This window comes from Sebastes umbrosus, chromosome 24, assembly GCF_015220745.1.
Source record: "Sebastes umbrosus isolate fSebUmb1 chromosome 24, fSebUmb1.pri, whole genome shotgun sequence".
NCBI lineage: Eukaryota > Metazoa > Chordata > Actinopteri > Perciformes > Sebastidae > Sebastes > Sebastes umbrosus.
This window is the reverse complement of record NC_051292.1, coordinates 8,017,828-8,040,886: the sequence shown is the minus strand read 5'-3', so window position 1 is coordinate 8,040,886 and position 23,059 is coordinate 8,017,828. Positions and strand designations below refer to the sequence as shown.

At 41.0% G+C, this 23,059-nt stretch overlaps 1 protein-coding gene across 9 annotated transcripts in view; it reads left to right on the top strand.

Annotated features, from left to right (window-relative positions):
• The window catches only part of dock9b (dedicator of cytokinesis 9b), a 56,301-nt gene extending 34,432 nt beyond the window's left edge, over positions 1–21,869 (top strand). For 4 of the 9 annotated variants that reach the window (XM_037762538.1, XM_037762539.1, XM_037762537.1 and 1 more), the window contains 42 exons: positions 376–711; positions 812–894; positions 1,501–1,623; positions 1,713–1,792; positions 1,882–2,069; positions 2,632–2,697; positions 3,381–3,473; positions 3,792–3,903; positions 4,137–4,255; positions 5,136–5,222; positions 5,326–5,415; positions 6,010–6,125; positions 6,504–6,573; positions 6,683–6,808; positions 6,918–6,989; positions 7,087–7,233; positions 7,422–7,505; positions 7,619–7,730; positions 7,819–7,997; positions 8,114–8,221; positions 8,379–8,490; positions 9,425–9,555; positions 11,138–11,252; positions 11,342–11,408; positions 11,492–11,539; positions 12,261–12,397; positions 12,709–12,824; positions 12,909–13,046; positions 13,361–13,543; positions 13,632–13,745; positions 14,410–14,625; positions 14,723–14,780; positions 15,589–15,695; positions 16,322–16,444; positions 16,684–16,797; positions 16,968–16,973; positions 18,025–18,171; positions 18,328–18,538; positions 18,922–19,112; positions 19,194–19,294; positions 19,640–19,778; positions 20,763–21,869. In XM_037762538.1, coding sequence (XP_037618466.1) covers positions 376–711; positions 812–894; positions 1,501–1,623; positions 1,713–1,792; positions 1,882–2,069; positions 2,632–2,697; positions 3,381–3,473; positions 3,792–3,903; positions 4,137–4,255; positions 5,136–5,222; positions 5,326–5,415; positions 6,010–6,125; positions 6,504–6,573; positions 6,683–6,808; positions 6,918–6,989; positions 7,087–7,233; positions 7,422–7,505; positions 7,619–7,730; positions 7,819–7,997; positions 8,114–8,221; positions 8,379–8,490; positions 9,425–9,555; positions 11,138–11,252; positions 11,342–11,408; positions 11,492–11,539; positions 12,261–12,397; positions 12,709–12,824; positions 12,909–13,046; positions 13,361–13,543; positions 13,632–13,745; positions 14,410–14,625; positions 14,723–14,780; positions 15,589–15,695; positions 16,322–16,444; positions 16,684–16,797; positions 16,968–16,973; positions 18,025–18,171; positions 18,328–18,538; positions 18,922–19,112; positions 19,194–19,294; positions 19,640–19,778; positions 20,763–20,879 — 5,082 coding nt within the window. In that variant the 3' untranslated portion in view covers positions 20,880–21,869. Of the gene's footprint in view, positions 1–375; positions 712–811; positions 895–1,500; positions 1,624–1,712; positions 1,793–1,881; positions 2,070–2,631; positions 2,698–3,380; positions 3,474–3,791; positions 3,904–4,136; positions 4,256–5,135; positions 5,223–5,325; positions 5,416–6,009; positions 6,126–6,503; positions 6,574–6,682; positions 6,809–6,917; positions 6,990–7,086; positions 7,234–7,421; positions 7,506–7,618; positions 7,731–7,818; positions 7,998–8,113; positions 8,222–8,378; positions 8,491–9,424; positions 9,556–11,137; positions 11,253–11,341; positions 11,409–11,491; positions 11,540–12,260; positions 12,398–12,708; positions 12,825–12,908; positions 13,047–13,360; positions 13,544–13,631; positions 13,746–14,409; positions 14,626–14,722; positions 14,781–15,588; positions 15,696–16,321; positions 16,445–16,683; positions 16,798–16,967; positions 16,974–18,024; positions 18,172–18,327; positions 18,539–18,921; positions 19,113–19,193; positions 19,295–19,639; positions 19,779–20,112; positions 20,121–20,762 lie in introns of those variants that run through there. The other 5 variants (XM_037762540.1, XM_037762535.1, XM_037762536.1 and 2 more) reach the window with 4 other exon arrangements.
• The last annotated feature ends 1,190 nt before the right edge of the window (positions 21,870–23,059 follow it).

Here is a 23,059-nt window from a genome sequence, read left to right as displayed (position 1 = left end):
TGGGACTCAAACTTTGGACTTGTTGATCTCTGCTTTCATCTTGACTTTAGACTCACTGGTTTTGACTTAAGACTTAACTTTAGACTCATTGTCGTGACTTGGGACTTGAATTTAAACTTGTTGGTCTTGACTTTGGACTTGTTAGTCTTGACTTTGGACTTATTAGTCTTGACTTTGGACCTGTTAGTCTTGACCTTGAACATTTTAGTCTTGTACTTTGGACTTGTTAGTCTTGACTTCGGACTTGTGTCCCTTATGCTGCTCTTTCCTGTTTCCTTTTTTTCCTGTTTCCTGCTGTTTTTCACTCTCTCTGTTTGTCTCTCATCTTCCAACTTTCATCACAAAAATATTTGCCCTTCATCTCTTCCATCAAAGGTGGAGCCTTTCTACGTTGTCCTGTCCCTCTTCGACGTCCAGAACAGCAGAAAGATCTCGGCCGACTTCCATGTGGATCTCAATCACCCTTTGGTCCGACAAATGACATCAGGCTCCGGTAGCAGACAAGTTAACGGCAGTGGTGATGGTACGCTGGCTGGCCAGAGGCAGGCCAGTGGGCTCCCAGCGGGTGCTCTCCATTACCCCAGACAGGGGGTGTTCTCAGTCACGTGTCCCCATCCGGAGATCTTCCTGGTGGCCAGGGTTGAGAAGGTCCTGCAGGGGGGGATCACCCACTGCACTGAACCCTACATGAAGAGCTCAGACTCCGCCAAGGTACAGAGATTAACAGAGAGGATGTGGCTGTAAATCACAGTGTGCTCGAGTCATCTCGAATGATTCATCAGTAAAAAATAATTTTCTTACCTACCTGTAGATGGCTCAAAAGGTGCTGAAGAATGCTAAGACAGCCTGCAGCAGACTGGGACAGTACAGGATGCCGTTTGCCTGGGCTGCAAGGTATGAAACCCCCCACTTAAAACCGAGTATATGGCTGGACCGCGTATGGTCAGTCTGTGAATGTGTGGCTAAATTGTTATACAAATAGTCAGTGGTCATATCTTTAATGTTAAATCCAGCGGTGTCCACAAGGTCCGGTGGGGACACTAGGAGACGCGCTGCTTCACCAAAGAACGTATATTGCCAAGAAGTGAAAAAACAAGAAACAACCTGGCGGCCTGCTCGTAAACGTTCTGTTATTCCGTCTGAACAATCCACCCAAAAAGCAGCAACAAAAGAAAGTTAATCCCTGCATCATGACAGAGAACAACTTCCACCAGCAGGCAGTCCTTCTTGAACCCTAAATAGACTCATATATAGGATTTCCTGCTGTTGAGGGAAAAACATAAGCTTCCAAAAATCAAGAGGACTTATTCTCTTTTGCCATAATACCACATAGTGATTCAGATTTAGAAAGCTGCTGCATATAAACTGAGTGGAAACTGTCAAATGAAAGTCGGCCTGCTGGGAGACACAAATCTTTGAACCACTAGTGTGGAACTGAAATGTGCTCCTTCTCCAGTAGATTCAACGATGTGCTTTTTTTTTCTTCCTTCGTCTCTGCAGGCCTGTGTTCAAAGACGCATCAGGAACTTTGGACAAAAGCTCTCGCTTCTCGGCTCTTTACAGACAGGACAGCAGCAAGCTGTCAGACGAGGACATGTTCAAACTGCTTACTGACTTCAGAAAGTATGCTTTACCCCCTTTCTCTCAAATACACCATAACTGGGTTTGATACATTGTTGTCATTGCTGTTTTTATGTCTGTTTTCCCAACAGACCAGAGAAAATGGCCAAACTCCCCGTGCTCTTAGGGAACTTAGATGTAACGATTGACAGCGTGGCCCCGGATGTAACCAGTAAACCCTCCAAATATTTACAAAATCACTTCAAATCGTCTATTTATAATCATCAGACTTTAACCTTTAACCTCATTTCCTGCCTACAGATTGCGTCACTTCCTCCTACATCCCCGTGAGGAACTTTGAAGGCAACGGGCCCGGCAGCGCTCTTCTGGAGGTTGAGGAGTTCGTACCCTGCATCGCTAAGTGTTCCCAACCATTCACCATCTATAAAAACCACCTCTATGTGTACCCGAAACACCTCAAATATGACGGGCAGAAATCCTTTGCTAAGGTAAGAGCAGTACGGATGCATAGCAATACAAGTTTTGAGCTTTTCTGTTGCTGGTTACATGATCTGCATAATCCGTATTTCGCCCTTTACATGTAACATCAAATCCCTCCAAAACATATGACTTATCCCTTTTTTGGAAAGCGATGCTTTTGCTTGGCCGGCATTCTCTTATCATCATCGTATTGTGTTCCCGTTTAGCCTACGAGACAACTGGCAACCGCCTCGGGCTCGCTCAGCCAAGCAGCAGAGCTGGATAGAATTATCCTTACGCAGAGCAGCAGCAGCAGCTTCTGATTAATACATTAATGCAGGGTTGGTATTTTCACTAGGTCAGCTCCATATAGCAAACCAACCTGCCTTCTCTCTCTCCACCATCTGTCTCTCTGCTCTCTTTTATTTTAAATGAGAGCTGGCAATCCTTTGCCTGAAATATTTTCCTTCTCTTTATAGACAATAATGGACACAGCGAGTCTGGCAAAAATTGGTTCCAGGCCAACAGCGATGTCTTGGAACTGGTTCTTGCTTTTATAATCTGCCTGTGTTTTTTGTCTCCCCTCTCCAGGCCAGGAATATTGCAGTTTGCATTGAATTCAAGGATTCTGATGAGGATGAAGCCCAGCCGGTGAAGGTGCGTTTACACATCAGGAAATACTGTTATCATTTCAGCTCTTTGCATACGGCCCCCGCAGAGTCTAAAATGGCAAAAGTCAAACCAGCAGATGTGTGAACTCGAATCATGACGTGGACTCAAGTCAGACTTCAGGCTGATGACTTTTGTTTCGACAACAAAGACATGCAACTGACTTGTTGGTCTTGACTTGGTACTTGTTTGTCTTTATGTGGGACTCAACTTGGGACCTTTTGGTCTTGGTTTAGGGACTTGACTTTGGACTTGTTGGTCATGACTTTGGACTTGTTGGTCTTGACTTGGAACGTGACTTTGGACTCATTGGTCTTGACTTAGGACTTGTTATTTGGGACTCAACTTAGTACATTTTGGTCTTAGTTTAGGGACTTGACATTGAATTGTTGGTCTTGGCTTTTGTTTGACTTTAGACTTGTTGGTCTTGACTTGGGACTTAGACTCTGTCTTGACTTTGGACTTGACTTTAGACTCTGTCTTGACTTGAGACTTGACTTTAGACACGTTGGTCTTGACTTGGGACTTGACTTTTGACTTGTTAGTCATGGTTTTGGATCTGTTAGTCATTCTTTTGGATCTATTAGCCATGGTTTTGGACTTGTTAGTCTTGACTAGCTAGTCTCTCTCTGTCATGTTTGATTATCTCCTGGTTTCTGAATCTATTGCAGTGCATCTACGGACATCCAGGAGGTCCTCTGTTCACTAAGCAGGCGTATGCAACCGTCCTGCACCATCAGCAGAACCCTGAGTTCTATGATGAGGTATGTCTGTGCTACTGTGTTACTCATAATCAGGTTTATTAATATAATGCATTGTGTAATATGCTTATTAATGGCTAAAACCATCAATGGAGAGAGTCTGATATGACAAAGTCAAAAAGTTATCTAGGTGTTGCAGTGTGTGTTTTGAAGTAAGGCGGTACCTCTCACCTCTTCTCGTATTGTTTGAGCACTTTTCAATTCAACATTGAATCCTCACTGGAGATGCGCCTCGGGCATTTTTTACCAGCATTTCCCTGAACAAAGCTCCCTCTGTATTAGGAAATCAACCGCAGGAATCTGTGTTTTTCTCGCCTTCAGATAAAGATAGAGCTGCCTACTCAGCTGCATGAGAAGCATCACCTTCTCTTCACCTTCTATCATGTGAGCTGCGACAGCAACAGCAAGAAGAAAGACCTGGTGGAGTCTCCAGGTAGGCTGCAGCTTTCTGTCACGTCTCCCCCCGCTTAGTGAAAGCACCAGCGGGTATTTTAACAAAAACAATACAGTGAATTCATGTAAAAATCAGGCGCGCATAATATGGGCAAAAGCAGTTTGACACTTTACTTAGACTCCCCAGTAGGTGGAGATATTTCAAATTGTGATGTCTATGCTGCAGTCACCCCAGTATTACCACTACTTCACAAACATGTGCTTTACACACAGTGGGTTCAGCATGGCTGCCTCTGCTAAGGGATGGCAGAGTCATCATGAATGAACAGCTGCTTCCGGTGGCCGCCAATCTCCCCGCCGGGTACCTCGGCGCCCAGGATTGTGTCAACAAGGTAAACAAAAAGATTCTTATCAACATCTCATTGTTATGTTGCCGGTCTTCTTGTTATTTATGGCAAGTCATTGATGGCTGCAATATTCTGTTTGAGTAAAGGATGTAAGAGCTTTAGATCATAGACTGTATACAGTATAAAAAGTGGATGTAGTCACCGTGACGTGACCCATTGGTTTCTGGACTACAGTTTTGAAGCCTCGAGTCCCCTGCTGGCTATTAGATAAAATGCAAGTCTAAGGCACTTCGGCATCAGCTTCACTTCTCAGAACCAGAGATTCTGCTTTAGACACAAGTTGTTTTGTAGGTCAAAGTATTTTCCTGTAATGCCCTCAAACAATTTCCCAAATTGCTTTCAAAGATGGGATTCCTCACATTACCATGTAGGACTCTGATGCAGTTTGTGGTTAAAGGATAAAGATCTTATTAGCTATGATTGGATTGGGACCTTTCTGAGGTTTAACAGGCTTCCACATGGAATCTGATCAGCATTAAAATCTAATCCATTAAAGCTAACAGTGTTGTTTCTTTGAACCAAGGCTAATGGGTTTATTGTGCATTTAATTAATATGTAGACAAGAGTGGCTCATTGTGCTTAGTGCTAATTTCAAATTAAACTGCCTGTGTAAGAATCTCTTTTCTCAAAATGAGCTAACATTGAGCCTATAAACTCAGTAATTTGGTCGGACATATGTTGAAAAGAACTCTAGTTTACAAAAGTCTTATTCTGTCTATCTTGCACACTGCAGCCATATGGCAAAACAGCTTGTCTTCTTATTTTTACTGTCACTCATTTCTCAATTATGCCTGAGCATAAATCAACACATTGCCGTATTTATTCAGTACCCAGTGCAGTAATTGTTGCCCACTTGTCATTGCAGCACTCTGGCTCGGAGATCAAATGGGTCGACGGAGGAAAACCCCTGTTCAAAGTCTCAACTCATCTCGTTTCAACAGTTTACACTCAGGTATATGCGTGTTTTATCCATTATTATCACCTGCTCATTGTCCTTGGATAATGTATTTTAAAATGCAAATAAAATATGTATTCCAATAATATGTTTCTTTTAGGATCAGCACTTGCATAACTTCTTCCACCACTGTCGAATCATGGAGATGTCAGAACAAGCTTCAGAGGGGGAGCTGGTGAAATACCTGAAGGTATTCTGGCCTTTTGTTTGAAATGCGCCAAGAAAAACACAGGAACTATGGAGGATGGAGCCTGCCAAAATAAAAAATAGATGAATAAATATAAAGTAAATGCAAAAATATTAATAAATAAATAAATGCATAAATAAATAGAAATATATGCAAAAATAAATAAATAAATTTAACAATTATTAAAAATAAATAAATAAACCGGAACAATTTAGGATGGAACCTGCCAAAATAAATGAATAAATAAAAACTAAATGCAAAAATATATATATAAAGAATAAATGCAAAAATTAATAAATAAATTTAAAAATTAATAAAAATAAATACATTATAAAGGTAATTAATACAAAGATAAATAAATAAAGCAAATTAAAACAGAAATATTAATTTATGTCACATTTAGTTAATGGCTTCATTTAGCGTCATTTATTTATTTATTCATTTATTTTTGATTTTGGCAGGTTGGGTCCTCCATAAGGAACACACCCTTTTGTTCACGCCTCATCAAATGCAATCTTGTAATCTAGCATTTAAGGGAACATGACAAGCCAGAGTCTTCTCTACATTCTTTTCATACTTCCCTCCCTTCTCTCCTAGAGTCTCCATGCGATGGAAGGTCATGTAATGGTTAACTTTCTGCCCACCATCCTCAACCAGCTGTTTTGCGTGCTAACCAGAGCCACACTCGAGGATGTGGCTGTCAACGTGACCAGGCAAGACACACAAACACACTTAACTGGTTTCCAGCAGCAGAAAGCAATATTTTTGGTCTCTTTTAACAAACTTCATCCATAGAAAATGATAATAACAGCACTTTCATCTGATTCATCTCCCTGTTTCTCTTTAATAGCCCGAATCCTTTCTCTCATTAGACACTCACCTATGGTTCGCACACTCCATGCATGTGTCTTATATATATCTCCGTTGTGTGCGTCTAGTCTTTGAAGCTCTGTAGGCAGTGTGTAAATGAGGTGTTAGTGCCTCAGAATGAATAAATGAAATCCCCATCTTTGGCTCGTTCCTTCTGGCGAGCCTCTCTTCCTCCTTTCTTATTCTTTTATATTTCTATGTCATTATCTGTTTCTCTGCAGGGTGATGGTTCATGTTGTAGCGCAGTGCCACGAAGAAGGGCTTGAGCATTACTTGAGATCTTATATCAAGGTGCAGTCTCTTCTCACTGTATTTATGCACTATATTTTATTTTTGCTGATATTTGTGTGTTTCTGTAGAAAGTAAATTTGATACAATCTGATTTTTTCTTTTCTCTCAGTTTGTGTTTAAGCCAGAGCCTTATTCCTCCACCAATGTAAAAACAGTTCATGAGGAGCTGGCTAAAGCCATGACAGCCATTCTCAAGCCATCCACAGACTTCTTGACTAGCAACAAGCTGCTGAAGGTAATAACTATTATTATTATTAACTAACGTTACGTTACGTTACGTTACTTTTGTAAATTATCTTTCCGGTGGTAGTTTTCCCCGCAGTGACTCTGTGTTTGTGTTGCAGTACTCCTGGTACTTCTTCGAAGCTCTGGTGAAATCAATGGCTCATTATCTCATAGAGAGCGGGAAGGTCAAGGTAGGTCTTGTTTTAGTCCTCTCGTCTTTTCTTGAACCCCTTTCCCTCCGAGCCCTAAACCTCTCCCCCTCTTTTTTCTTGTCCCTTCCTCGTCCAGCTCTCCAGGAACCAACGTTTCTCAGCAACCTTCTACCATGCGGTGGAGACTCTGGTGAACATGCTGATGCCGCACATCACCCAGAAATACAAGGACAACCTGGATGCGGCTCGCAATGCCAACCACAGCCTGGCAGTTTTCATCAAGGTTGGCACTCCTCCCAGGTCCTGCGATGCTGTACTGCCCTTTGATATGTAGATGAGTTTAGGGTCGGTAGAGATATGTACATCCTCACAGCAGATTGCCAAGTTTAGCATGATTTAGAACAATGATTCGGTTTAATTCAAAGAAAATTCAGCTCGATTTATAATGTTTCCCCTCACCTTTTCACCCAGCGCTGCTTCACCTTCATGGACAGAGGCTTCGTGTTCAAGCAGATCAACAACTACATGAACTGTTTTATGCCTGGAGACCCCAAGGTTAAAACACTCTTCTGCTACCATATTTAATGGTTTCATTCAAGTCATTAAACATGAAGTTAAAGCTCACTTAAAGCTCCCCTAAAATGTATTTTCTCTTGTGTTCCTTTTAGACTTTGTATGAATTCAAGTTTGAGTTCCTGCGGGTCGTTTGCAGCCACGAGCACTTTGTCCCTCTCAATCTGCCCATGCCCTTTGGAAAAGGCAGAATTCAAAGGTTCCAAGGTAAATGACTTATATTCTGCTTGTTCTCTGCCTCCTGTTCTCGCTGTATCTTTAATTTGAACGTTCTGTTGATTGATGCGTACGTCAGATCTTCAGCTGGACTACTCTCTGACTGACGACTTCTGTCGAAACCACTTCCTGGTGGGTCTGCTGATGAGGGAGGTGGGCGGCGCCCTTCAGGAGTTCCGAGAGATCCGTCAGATCGCCATCCAGGTGCTCAAGGGGCTGATGATCAAACACACGTTTGACGACCGCTATGCTGCGAAAGTGAGTTCTACAGCTCTCGAAGACCTTTTGCTGTACATTAAACTCCCAGAGATGATTTTTAATTTGGGTTTAGGGTCACACTTTTTGACTCATGAGCACCTACTGTGTCATTCCAGAGCCAGCAGGCCAGACTCGCCACCCTCTACCTCCCTCTGTTTGGTTTGCTCCAGGAGAATGTCTACAGACTTGACATTAAGGAGGCCGCCCCTCTCAGCAACCACAATGTAAGCCTGACACCTAGTGGTGGGAAAGTGAATAGCAGCTTGTATCTGTTCCCAGCAACATATCTGCATAACATGTCACTCTTTTGAATATTTCAAGGAAATATGAATGTTTCTGTTGCAGAGCTGAACCAGCTCATTTTGTATCTTTCTTTCCCAGAATGCAAGGGAGGACTCTCTGGTCCCCAACTCCATGGTGACCCCTCAGAAACCTGGGAGCTGCATAGAAAATGCTCTCCACAAAGATGTGTTTGGAGTCATCTCTGGAACAGGTAAATCCTCACTCTAGTATCTTACCATTGATGAGCGTTTACTGTAAGTAGAGCTCACGCAGCTGGAATTCTCTTGTAAAGCTTCACTATGAGCAAAATGTTCTTGCAAAGGTCTGCTGTACCCATGGACGGATTACAGAATGGGCCTACTGGGGACAAGCCCCCTAACCTGTTGGGCCTCTGGGACAGAGCCTCTGTTTGAAGTTACTGCTACATTTATTGTTGGGAAGTCACAAAGACATGCAAAAATACCAAAAAGAGACGCAAATCTTCCCTAGAGACGCAAACTACAAAAAAAAGATGCAAAAATACCAAAACGAAACACCAAACAATCGAATCGAGACACAAAACAACCACAAAGAGATGCAAAACGACTAAAAAAAGATACAAAATGACCACCAAGAGATGCAAAACGACAACAAAGGTACACAAAGCGACTACAGAGAGATGCAAAATGACCCAAAAGAGACACAAAATGACTACAAAGAGATGCAAAACGACTACAAAGAAATGCAAAATGACCTTAAAGTGTTGCAAAACTACCGAAAAGAGACACAAAACTACCACGACAAGACACAAAACAACTACAAAGAGATGCAAAACGAGCAAAAACATGTCTCTTTGCATCCGTGGCTCTTGTTCTAATGTAGGAGGGGTAGGTTCCCATTATATGTCTGTTTCCAGGGGCCTATTGTCTCATAATCCGTCCATGACTCTACCTGGGTTATTACTTTCTGGTGACATTTTAAAGCTGAGACTTAATCATCATTTTCAAAGTGCATCATAAAGCTAACATCCCTTTACTTTGTCTTGCCTCATTTTTCATGTTGCTTTTGCGATCGTTAACTTGGTAGCATATATAAATGCTCTTCTGTATGTTAACTAGTACACTGTAGATTTAATCCTGGGTATATTTTGTGCTCTATCCCTGCAGCCTCCCCTCACAGCTCCACTCCCAACGTCAGCTCAGTTCACCATGCAGACTCCAGAGGCTCTCTGGTCTCCACCGACTCTGGAAACAGCCTGCTGGACAAGAGCAGTGACAAGACCAACTCCCTGGAGAAGGTAGATACTTGAATAATTTGCTTTGTGTAATGAAAGTAAAGTCAATGTCAACAAAACACATAAGGGTTAAGGTTGATAGTTTGCTCGGCACTTCCATAAATTTGCTCTATCTTTACTCTGGGACATCCACGCTCTCCTCCCACCCCCTCCTCCTTTAGAGCTCCCACACCCCTTCTCCTTGCTCTGTAACTTCCCACCCAAAGGAGAGATTTACCAGGAGGCACTCGGTCAACGTGCCCCCTCTCCCCCTGCATCCCGAGGACAGAGTCCCACCTCTGAACCGTGCGACCAAGCGGGTCACCATGGACTTCTCCCTCCTCTCTGTGCCCCTGCCTGACCTGCTGCAGGACAGTGACAGTGATAATGACAAACAAGCTGCAGGCCAGAGGGTGGATGAGGAAAACATACCTATACAAGTATTCTGTTTGACCTTTGTGAGCTCTCCCCTGGAGACTTTTGGTCACAATTGTACAGCACATTTCTGATTTGTTATGATTCAGAAACCAGATCTTGGTACTTTTTGCATCAGTGAATTCCAGTTTAGAGACTACAAAGAGCAAAAAGAGACGTACAATGACTACAAAGAGATGCAAAACTATCAACACGAGATGCAAAGTGAATACAAAGAGATACAAAACAACTACAACGAGATGCAAATCGACCAAAAAGAGAAGTAAAATGACCAAAGAGAGACGTAAAATTACCAAAAAGAGAAACCAAATGACCAAAAAGAGATGCAAAATGAATACAAAGAGATACAAAACGACTACAATGACATGCAAATCGACCAAAAAGAGACAAAAAATTATGAAAAGAGACACAAAACGACTACAAAGAGATGCAAAACGACCAAAAAGAGACGCAAAACGACTACAAAGAGATGCAAAACAACCATAAAGAGACACAAAACAACCAAAAAGAGATGCAAAACAAGCATAAAAACACACAAAACAACTACAAAGAGATGCACACCAACCATGAAGAGATGCAAAACAACAATAAAGAGACACAAAACAACTACAAAGAGATGCAAAACAACCATAAAGAGACACAAAACAACCAAAAAGAGATGCAAAACAACCATAAAAAGACAAAAAACAACTAAAAAGAGATACAAAACAACCATAAACAGACACAAAACAACTGCAAAGAGATGCAAAACGACCAAATCGAGAAGCAAAATGACTACAAAGAGATGCAGAAACTACAAAAACAAACTGTATCTGTACAATACGTCCAAAATCCTCCCACTAGTCTTCTCTTCTGAGTGGAGTGTGTGTGCTTTTACAGATGCGGTTGTTGAGCTGAACGCTGACTCGTAGCCCTTTTTCAATTATCTCTCAGATGCTGTAGTGTAACTGTAAATGTGTTTCCTCAAACCTGCTATTGATGTTGCTATCTGGAAGCACAGAGCTGCTGCAGCAGATGTGTTTTCCCCTCCCAGGAAAACACTTGACATTTCTCATTTCTGAAGTTTTGGCTTGTTTGAGTGATGTTCTTTATCTCTTTCAAGTTTCGATTTCTCTGCAACTCTGCGCCCGATAACTAAAACCCTTTTTTTCCTCTTTCATTTGCACATCAGAACCAGTGTGCGTCGGCTCTGGGCAGCACCGTGCTGCGCTGCGACAAACTGGACCGTGACGAGATCAAAAACCTGCTGATGTGCTTTCTGCATATCCTCAAGAGCATGTCAGAAGGTAGGAGAGCCTGTCTCAGTCGTTGGTCTGGATTTTGACACAGGTTCATACGATGGTAGTAATCTTTTCTTACCATTTCATCACCTTAGAGGCCCTTTTTTCATACTGGAACAAAGCAGCTCCCTTAGAACTGATGGACTTCTTTACATTGATAGAGTAAGTACAGAACTATACAACCTTGTGAATGCAAGGTTTTGATTTTAGTATTGCTCTCTGACTGACTTGTGTTTGTCCTGCAGAGTCTGCCTTCATCAGTTTAGATACATGGGGAAGAGATTCATCGTCAGGTAGAGTGTTCAAAGACATAAATGATGCCATTTTTACACTGAATTTATGAGCTGATTCTTGAACTGACACTAATTATGTTCATCATCTATGCAATAATATGGCTCCGACTTGCAAACACCGGGCCTTAATGAATCTTTTAACCCCTTGCCTCTTGGTTTGTTTTCTCTTCTTTAACAATGCTGGCAAGTTGTTTTGTGGTTAATGTCGCGGCCCCGGGCCCCTCCTGCATGGGTAAGACTTCTGCTGTCTTTTTCTTTCATTTGCTTAATTAAATGCTGCCATTTGTTTCAGTTTTTAAACCATTTTCCATTCATTTATCTGCTGTGTTTCTTTCTATTGCTGTGTTTCGTCATTTCATCTGATCCTTTTGTGCCTCTTTTTTATTCATCTTTTTATTGGGAATACAAAAAAAATGTGGCAAATCTTTCCCAGAACTTTTATCAAGATCATAAAATAATCACTCCAGAATTTATGTAGTCTGGGACAAAAGAAAAACACACGACTCAGGCTACAAGAGGAAGCGTAATATCTGTCACCTTGGTCTACAATGTTTTTATGGATTTCAGATCGTCGAGATTTTGAAAAATTAAATCTGTGTAAGACCTTGAATTGTATAAGTTTCAGACCATCTTTATCCATGTATTAGCTTCGCTGTCTTGAAGCTGTAGTTTAATTGACATCCAAACTTACCGGTAATGGTTATTTCTCTTCTGCCAACAGGAGCCAGGAGGGGGCGGGGCCTGTAGCGCCAGACAGGAAGTCTCTGACTCTGCCTGTGTCTCGTAACAGGGCGGGGATCTTGCACGCCCGCCTTCAGCAGCTGGGAACTCTGGAGAACGCTCATACCTTCAACAACAGTAAGCCTTCCTATCCTGCCTTGATTTATATAGAGTAGGACTTTTACCATAAATCTGATAACTTCATATCACGGGGCATCATTTAATCTGTCCTTTACTGACCTCTACTGGCAGCCAGTCAGAGTTGCAATAACAACGACAGCTTATCTCCTTCCATACACAAGCAGGAATATAAGTACTTGGCAAATATGCATTGAGTCATTGGTATTGATTAACAGCCTAATCAAGCAGATGATGTGCTGCTATTGATTTATTGCTCTAATAAAGCGATATCACTAACGGTGACCATGAGTTTGTGCTTTTCTCTGCAGTGTACTCTCACACGGAAGCAGACGTGAGCAGCCAGTGCCTGCTGGAGGCCAATGTGTCCACAGAGGTCTGTCTGACGGTGCTGGACACACTCAGCATCTTCATCATGGGATTTAAGGTCAATACAAACTGCCGTGACATTTTGCATCTTAATCACATTTGCGGTTGGTTGGTTGGTTCTTACGCTCTGCTGTGTCCTCAGATTCAGCTTAATTCAGATCATGGTCACAACCCCCTGATGAAGAAAGTGTTCCAGGTCCATCTGTGCTTCCTGCAGATCCCTCAGTCCGAGGCTGCTCTCAAGCAGGTCTTCACCTCACTCAGGACCTTCATCTACAAGGTGTCTCCCTTTCTCTGTTTAAACACCCCATTAAATCACACTTTTAAGGCAGGGTTTTCTCCGGGGGCTCTGGTTTCCCCCCACAGCTCTGTGTGCTTGTTTATTCAAACTTTATTATTATTGAAAGTGTCCAAATTGCACCAAATTTGACACTGCACTCCCTTGGGTCCCCAACAATACACCCGCCAAGTGTGAAGTCGATCGGATGAGCGGTTCTCCAGATATGCGAAGAACACACAGACAGAGATTCCTTTACAGTTAGATCTCCATTTGTCATACGTTACATCCCGTCTCTCTCCCCACGTGTCCTCCAGTTCCCCTGTACCTTCTTCGACGGCCGGGCCGACATGTGTGCCTCTCTATGCTACGAAATCCTCAAGTGCTGTAACTCCAAGCTGAGCTCCATCCGCAGCGACGCCGCCCATCTCCTCTACTTCCTCATGAAAAGCAACTTCGACTACACCGGACGCAAGTCTTTTGTACGAACGCACCTGCAGGTATGTGTCTCAAGTATGAAAACCATGTTCTTGTAGATCATGTATTAGTGTAGTATTGATTGTTTGTTCCTACTTTCTATTCGCCCAGGTGGTAATCGCTGTCAGTCAGCTGATTGCTGATGTCATCGGCATCGGGGGTACCCGTTTCCAGCAATCTCTCTCCATCATTAACAACTGTGCCAACAGTGACAAGAGCATCAAGGTGAGGGGTGGTGATGAGACACACTTGATCAAGCCATTAACATACCTTGTTTAGAGTAGTAATCCTGGACATTTTTTATTGCATCAACTCAACACACAAGTACGGAAGCCCTGAGAGGCCAGTGAGAAAAAATAAATCCGGTGATCCATTTTCTAAGTCTGATCTAAATTGTTTTCTCTCCTGTGAAAACAGGTGAAAAAAAAGGTTTTGGCAGGTGATTTTTTTTTGTAATACTCATTGTGGCCTAAATGAGTATTACAAAAACAAAAACACAAAAATGATCCTGAAATACAAATCCCTATCCAAAATGTTTTTTTTCACCTTTTTTCACAAATGATTTTTTTTTTCTTTTTATTAATTATCCTGGCAATTCTTTTTTTCTCCACTTTTTCACAGATTAATTCTTTTTAAGGACCTTAGAAAGATTATCCTGGCAAAACCTTTTTTTTAAGAAAACAATTTAGATCAGACGTAGAAAATGAATCACCAGAATTTTTTTTTCTCACTTGCCTCTCCGGGCTTCCGTACACAAAAGAACAACAAACCAGACATAAATGAATTAAAATGAAAAGGCTTTAATCACGAGACTATGAATATTATTATTGTTTGCTATTAAAAGCCAAATCATTAATACAGAACTACTGTATTTATTGTACTATTGTAGCACACAGCATTTCCTTCAGACGTGAAGGACCTGACGAAGCGCATCAGGACGGTTCTGATGGCCACGGAGCAGATGAAGGAGCACGAGAACGACCCGGAGATGCTGGTGGACCTCCAGTACAGCTTGGCCAAGTCCTACACCAGCACACCCGAGCTCCGCAAGACCTGGCTGGACAGCATGGCTCGCATCCACAACAAGAACGGAGATCTGTCAGAGGTATTTTTTTTAATTTTTTTTTTTATTTCTACATTTTTAATTTCAGTTTTTAAAGGCACATTTCACTTTTTGTGCTAACCTGTGACTCCACCTGCAGGCAGCCATGTGTTTCGTGCACGTTGCGGCCTTGGTAGCCGAGTACCTGTGGAGGAAAGGTGAGTCGAGGATATACAGTAAAAGCGTGCATACTTTTTACGATAACTAACCGCTTAAACTCCAGCATTTTTATAATCCCAATTAACAGAGGCCATATAATGGTTAACACAGTAGAAGAAGATTACCTTGGAATAACCGTTAAACACGCAATAAAATTGATTTGATTCACTTGTTGTGTACTGAAGAAAGATTAAGCACAGTAATAAAATGATTTATATCTTACACATATCAAAACTAATTAATTAATGCATATTCCTTCTCATTTTTTATGACTATACTGCAGTAAATCACAAACACCAGCAACAATTAGAAAGATATGTTTGAGGATTTATTTGCAGGTGAAGAGTAACTAATATATTTCCTTATTTATTTATTTACTTAATTTAACTCTATATATATATATGTGTACGTGTGTGCCACACACTTCATCTTCCACCTGAGCACTCGTCCAAGGGTCATCCGTTCATTCCCGTGTTGAAAACACTCCCTAGATAAGATCCCCTCTCATGTTTCTTCACCTATCGTATGTCTGAGTGTTTCAGAGTGGGTTGAACTCCCCTCAGACCTCCTTTCCTTTAGAGAACTCAGCACATGAGGCATCATAAATGCCCTTATTGTGTAAATTGGAAGTGGCAGTTTACCATTATCTACTGTAGATAATACACTGACACAACCCCCACTTCAAAACACCCAAACTATCCCTTTAATTCTTCCACTTACAATGATGTTTTACGACGTAGAATTTTGTTAACGTCGAGGGAATAAAATGAAAATGTCACTCATGTTGGTTCTGTATCTGCGTGCTAGGCATGTTCAGGCAGGGCTGCTCGGCTTTCCGCGTCACCACTCCGAACATCGACGAGGAAGCGGCCATGATGGAGGACGTGGGGATGCAGGACGTTCACTTCAATGAGGTATATTGGGAGATTTTCCATCATGCTTTGAATATCTGCCAGTCTCACAGTGTTGATCTGGCATTTAGGATGTTTTGGAAGTTCCTCATTGGCATCACGTGTCTTATAATGACTGTCTAGAAGAGCTCTTATCTCTGTTAAGAGTATCTATTGCTCTGTTAGTAGACTATGACAGCGCTGTAGACTTTGACACAGGGCTTGGTGTTAATAATCACGTAGAAAATCACTGAGCAGCCTTGGGAAATCTGACAAGGGCTCCTAGAGGTGTTCGGGGATTCTTGCTCAAGGATAGTGGCTTGTTGACACAGAGGCCCGAGACCAGATCTCTGATAACCCAGTAAAATTGAAAGCGACGGCGAGAGAATGTGTGAGCTTTTATGAGTCGGTCAACAGATCTGCAAGCAATGAAAAAACGCTTTTACCTTCTAACCTTTCCTCTTTACGAGCTAAACTCATCCCCCTATAAAAAAAAAGGAGATGATAGATCCATTTCCACCCACGTCTGCTGTCTTTACAGGAACACCATGCTCAGTTTAAGCTCGCTGTAGCCGCCTAGACAAACACAAATGTCCCGCTTTGCAGCAATTAAATATTCTGAGCCGAAATGTATTCATGTGCGTGTCCAGGAGGTGCTGATGGAGCTGTTGGAGGAGTGTGCCGATGGCCTCTGGAAGGCGGAGCGTTATGAGCTCATCGCCGACGTCTACAGGCTCATCATTCCCATCTACGAGCAGCGCAGAGACTTCGAGGTAAACTGCACAGTGATGGATCAGGGGTCAGAGTAGAGTCATCATTACATAAAGCTGCCAGAGAACATGCTGTACATCTTAGATTTAAAAAGTATTAACAATAACCCTGCTATAAATCCGTAATGCTATTCTATTTATTATGTTTTCAGTGCTTTTAAGGACAAAAAAAATGCATAACTGACTTATTAAAGTTATAAAAAAGTTATTCTTTTCTCTCCTCGTGTTCTTTTGTGGAACAGAAACTGACTCACCTGTATGACACCCTCCACCGTGCCTATACCAAAGTGATGGAGGTGATGCATTCTGGCAAAAGACTGCTGGGCACATACTTCAGAGTGGCCTTCTTTGGACAGGTAAGGGGCCGAGTTTCCAAAAGAAAAAAACAATATAATACAGTAATAAAGCTGTTTTTTTCTCAGCATAAATGCTAACTCAGTCCAAACTCTTCATATAAGCAAGATGTTATCTATTGAATTGTATCTTTTTAATAGAGATTTCTCTTTTTTTCTCCGCCCCCTCCAAGGCTGCGGTAAGTGTATAAAGGTTTAACTGGGTGTGTTGGCCTGGTGTGCTCTTCCATGTCATTGCATTATTATTATATCGTTTGAGGGCTGATCAAATTAGTGGCAAATATCAGTTAAATGCAGATATTGCGGCATAAGCTTTCCCTTGATCAGTCATTTAACCTCTGGGACTCCCCCCTTCAGTGATTATACTGGCCTGTTTCCACCCACACACGTCTGTGTACTTTTCCTTAGAGACACGACTGAGTAGCTGTTACATATACTTGAATAAAATAATGTTTATGAGGTGATCAGATGTTTGCATGTCTGATATTTTCTCTCTTTTCTTTATTTTTGGGTGTTTTTTTTTTTACTTAGCATGCGGTGTTGGATTTTTATTCACCAAAGTTATTGTATGTTTGTGTTTCTTTGTTTGACTGGTTGTCCTTTACGGAAGCCCTGAGAGGCCAGTGAAAAAAAAAATTCTGGTGATCCATTTTTTATGTTTAAAGTTTAAATTGTGAACTTTTTTCACCTGTTTTGCCAGGATAATTTTTAGTTACTTAAATTTTGTTTTCATCTGTAAAACACGTGGGGAAAAGAGTTTTACCTGGTGAAAAAAAAAGTTGTGCCAGGATAATTTTTTTATGTTACTTTTGGATCAGACTTAAAAATGTATCGCCAAATTTTTTTTTTTTCTCACTTGCCTCTCAGGGCTTCCGTAGTCCTTTCAGTAGCTTTCGTACATAGTACCTCACTCAGATGTGGTGTGCCATATGTCTCTTAAATGACAAATTTCTCTGGGTAGTATTTTTTTTTGTCTGTACTCTATGTACTGAGTCAGAAATGTTTTTTTAATCTTTATAGGTCACAAGTTGTCAAATCTTGAAAAAGACTTCCTCTTGTAAAGTAGTTTATTTAGTTTTCACATAAAAAAAATCATTGAAAATGGCAAAAAATTGATCAAGTTGGCAGGTGATAACCGTCTTTTTCAAGTTTTGACTTATCCCAGCTATGGGTGATAAAATGGCCCAGAGTTCATGAGCACACACTTGACTTCCTTCCTCTCCTCCACAGGGCTTCTTTGAGGATGAAGATGGAAAGGAATACATCTACAAGGAGCCAAAGTTCACGCCGCTGTCTGAGATTTCCCAGAGGCTCCTGAAGCTCTACTCCGACAAGTTTGGTCAGGAGAACGTCAAGATCATTCAGGACTCTGGCAAGGTGGGATCCCATTCCTGTGTGTGTTTATATGACTATGACGGTAAATGGTAGACCCTGAAGTCCATACAAAACCTCATCAATTAAAAGCCTGTTTTAGGTAGCCTGGTATTTTTACAGCTATCTATGTTTGAGTAGAATGTCTTTGTGCACCAACAGGTGAACCCGAAAGACCTAGACTCCAAGTACGCCTACATCCAGGTGACCCACGTCACGCCCCACCTAGACGACAAGGAGCTGGAGGACAGGAAGACCGACTTCGAGAAGAGCCACAACATCCGGCGCTTCGTGTTCGAGACGCCGTTCACGGTGTCGGGCAAGAAGCAGGGCGGGGTGGAGGAGCAGTGCAAACGGCGGACCGTCCTCACCAGTAGGTCACACGCCGATGAAAACGACTTGTCATCGCGGCAGGATAAAATGTGGAATGAAGAAACAAAACAAGTGTTTACAGCCAGCCTTATCACCGTAGCAATGTCAGGAAGCATATCTTCCTGGTTGCCATCTGTTATTGTTGTCAGGTGTCTGGCCCGGCTAACGATAATCAGGTAACACCCTGGGAGGTTTATTACTGTACTGTCCACTTAATCCCAAAGTTCAGGTGTTATCTTGCCTTGTTAATAATCACGCTGACTGATAGGGAGTTGTGACACGGTGCAACATGGTTAATATCCTGATTATGAATGTTACCACGGAGACACAACATGTCTCCAATTTAAGCATAATTTACGTCCTATTTTTTTCATTCCCATCCAGCCACCCACTGTTTCCCCTACGTGAAGAAGCGTATAGCGGTCATGTACCAGCACCAGACCGACATGAGCCCCATCGAGGTGGCCATAGACGAGATGAGCACCAAGGTGGCCGAGCTGCGTCTGCTGTGCTCGGCCTCCGAGGTGGACATGATCCGCCTTCAGCTCAAACTGCAGGGCAGCATCAGCGTCCAGGTGCGGCACGGCGAGGTCACGCTGTTGTAAATCGTATCACTTCAGTGTGATTCATGATCTTTGACCTTTTTTTTTCTCCAGGTCAACGCCGGTCCTCTCGCGTATGCCAGAGCCTTCCTCGACGACAGTAGTGCCAAGAAGAACCCCGACAACAAGGTCAAACAGCTCAAAGAGGTGTTCAGGTACTTATCAATGACTGGAACATTTCCATATACAAAACTACAACGTCTCTTCCGTCAAGATAAACAGTTAGTGGCGTTAGTTAGTCTCCAGTTGGGTGCCATTAAACCATTGTAGAAGAAAAGGATGAGATGGAAATGTAGAAAACATGATTGAAATATGAAATATACACATACATTTCTGTTTGTTGTTGTGTTTTGAGCATAAAGGATGAATGACTGCCCGGCTCATCAGTCTAACGACTATGGAAATATGGCCCCCCCACGTTGCTTTTCACTTCCTATTCTCTGCTTGTATCTTCACAAAAGTTTGAATTGGCACTAAGATGCTGTTGCGTCTCTCCTCAGGCAGTTCGTGGACGCCTGCGGTCAGGCGCTGGGAGTGAACGAGAGGCTGATCAAGGAGGACCAGCAGGAGTATCATGATGAGATGAAGGCCAACTACAGGGACCTGACCAGGGAGCTGTCCAACATCATGCATGAACAGGTAGGAACCCAAAAATCGGTAGACCACGATCACCTGAGTGACTAATCAAAATGAAATCCCAACACCAACGAGGTTCCTGTTTAATAAATTCAGCTGATTATTATTTTTTATATTTACTACTGTACCATATTTACTGTTTTCTTGTATTTATGTTGTATTTTATTTCTACTTTTTACGTTTATTGGTCTGCCTTACTTCATTTGTATTAGCTACTTCTATGTGCCCGTGTTTATTCTTCTTCAATGACTTACTGATGATGTCCACTGCTGCAATCTTCTGCTCTTTTACTAACCATGTCTCCTATCTCCTGCTCTCTTTGTGCTGGCCTGAGCAGATTGGATGGTAATGCTGCTTTTGTCATTGTTGTACTCTATAGAGGGATAGTAAAGGACTGCATGCAAATTATTAGGATGGGTAGGGTTTTTCAAATAATTTCATAAGGGAAGAATGACGTAAAATTTAAATCTAGGGTGAGAAAAAGTCCCCCAAAAATTTAGACTGCTCTGCCTTCAGCAAAAAATAAATAAATACATAACCCTCCCCCTCAGATAATTGTCCTACAGTCCCTAAACTTAAATTAAAGTGAACCTATTATGCTCATTTTCAGGTGCATACTTGTATTTGGTGTTTCTACTACAACATATTTATGTGCTTTAATGTTAAAAAAGATGCTTGTTTAGGGGCGTGCCAAGCTAGTCATTATGCAAATGTGTTACTTTGTGACATCACCACGTTATGGGAGAAAAGGCGGAACTTCAAACGAGGCGTTTCAGGCAGATCAGGAGCAGATGTTTCTGTGGACTGTGGCGTGGACTTTGGGCTTTGTAACAGACCTTTTTATATGCACAAAAAACTATATAAGACACTAAAGGAAAGGGAAAAGCATAATAGGTCCTTTTTAACATGCATGTGTGCTTTTTCATTTTTAAACGAGATCAAATAAATACCTTTCCTAATCTTCCTAAGTAACATTTTTTTGTCTAGATAAACCCAGTGGAAGACGGCACAAGGAGCACTCTGTCCGACTCGATGGGCATCTTCAACGCCATCAGCGGCACACCAACCAGTGCCAACCCGCATGGCTCCACCACCATACTCTGATACAGACGTTTCACACCAGACTCATGCCTTCTTCACCACTAATAAGGAAAAAATAAGGACACATTCTACGTACCTAAACACTACCTGAAGCCATCATCCGTTGGTATTTTTCATCACTCATGAGCTGGAAAACGTGGCGTTCACTCTCTGTTATCAGTTATCAGCCCATTGTTCTTGTTTCCTATGGAGACTCCAGTCAATACGATCGACTTATTGCCAGTTTTGGGTCATTTATCATTTTGTATAGTTTGTTTTATCCTATGTAAGTTGAGGTTAAGCACAGCAAGTGTGTATCAAATACTGTGACTGACAACATGATGTTTTCTTAATTGTCTTAAACTCCACCCGAGGGATGTTGCAACAAACGCTTCAGTATTTGCATTAGACCCAAGTCTATCTGTTTTTTTAACTGTAGGGCTCCCATTTATGTACAATGTTTGTAAGAGAGAGCGCTTCAAGAAAGTTTTTAATGGAGATAAATGCAGCTGCTGTAACCGTACATACATTCTTCAGCAGTATTTTTTAACATTTTCTATTCTTTTCCATTGTTACAGCAGATGCATTTGTTTTTCTTGCGCAGTCCAGAAGCATCAGAGTTTATCTTTTATCTCACCATTTTGAAAGAATTATTCACTCTATTTTAGGCCAATGGACGTGTATATAGAAAACTGTCTTAAGCCAAGTGAACCGCAATGTTTTAACCTATTTTCTGTAAAAAAAGAAAAAAAAAGAAGTGTGCAATATTTTCTATTATTACCAAGGCTACCTACTGCACAGAAAACCACTCTTGCCAAAGACATTAGAAAAAGACTGTGCAAGGCAAGACGAGGACAATTGTAATCTACCCCCTATTGTTTCTTTGTCTGTCATGTAGATGCCTTTTATTATCTGTGAGGTAAGATTTAAAAAAATCATTTTTACTTAATGACTGCTCATGTAAATATGTTTAAGACTTATAAATAAATAAATAAAAACTGTAATAATACCTTCTTCCATGCCTTGCTTTTGTATGTTCACCCACTAAAAAAAAGATTTTGCAGGTCCACGTTGAAAGTTTGTAATGATCCCCTGTTCTTGTTTCAGATAAAACTCCAAGCTGTCTCTTATCTGTGAAGCAGAAGCTACAGACTCCCAACCGTCAGTAAAGCTAAAGGCCTGCTGGCCAGTGTAAACACACAGAGGGGAATTACTTTTAGTCAAATACAGAAGATGAGTGACTCCGGATGAATGGCTGATATACCGTTTGGCTGCATGTTACTATGGGTAAATTTAAAATATTGTTCACTTATACGGTATGCTGTATTTATACTGTACATTGATGATACTTTGCATTATCAGTTAGAAATAATGGCAATGTTCATACTAATTTTATTTTGAAGAGCCAATTTAGAATGACATCATAGGTCATTGAGATATTTTCTTAATCAGATTTTTTTTCTTTATGAGACGGTTTTCTTATATTTATGAGATATTTTTTATATTTATGAGATAGTTTTCTTATATTCATGATAGTTTTCTTAAATTTATGAGATATTTTTCTCATAAATACAAGAAAAATATCTCATAATTATAAGAAAACTACAGAGAAAAACATCTCATAAATAGAAGAAACAGTGAATATCTTTGTGTCATCTATCGTTGTGAATATATTTGTGTCATCTATCTTTGTACAGTGAATATATTTGTGTCATATCTGTCATATCTTTTTCATGAGAAAAATATCTCTAATAATTATGAGCAAACTGTCATAAATATAAGAAAAATATCTTAGAATTATGAGAAAACTGTCTCATAAATATAAGAAAAATATCTCATAATTATGAGCAAACTGTCTCATAAATAAAAGAAAAATATCTCATAATTATGAGAAAACCATCTCATAAATATAAGAAACAATGAATATCTTTGTGTCATCTATCTTTGTACAGTGAATATCTTTGTTTCATATCTCTGTACAGTGAATATCTGTGTTGTCTATCTTTTTTACAGTGAATATCTTTGTACAGATTAAACAAAGATATTCACTGTAAAAAAGATAGATGAAACAAGGATATTCACTGTACAGAGATAAATGACACAAAGATATTCACTGTAAGAAAAATATCTCATAATTATGAGCAAACTGTCTCATAAATATAATAAAAATATCTCATAATTATGAGAAAACCATCTCATAAATA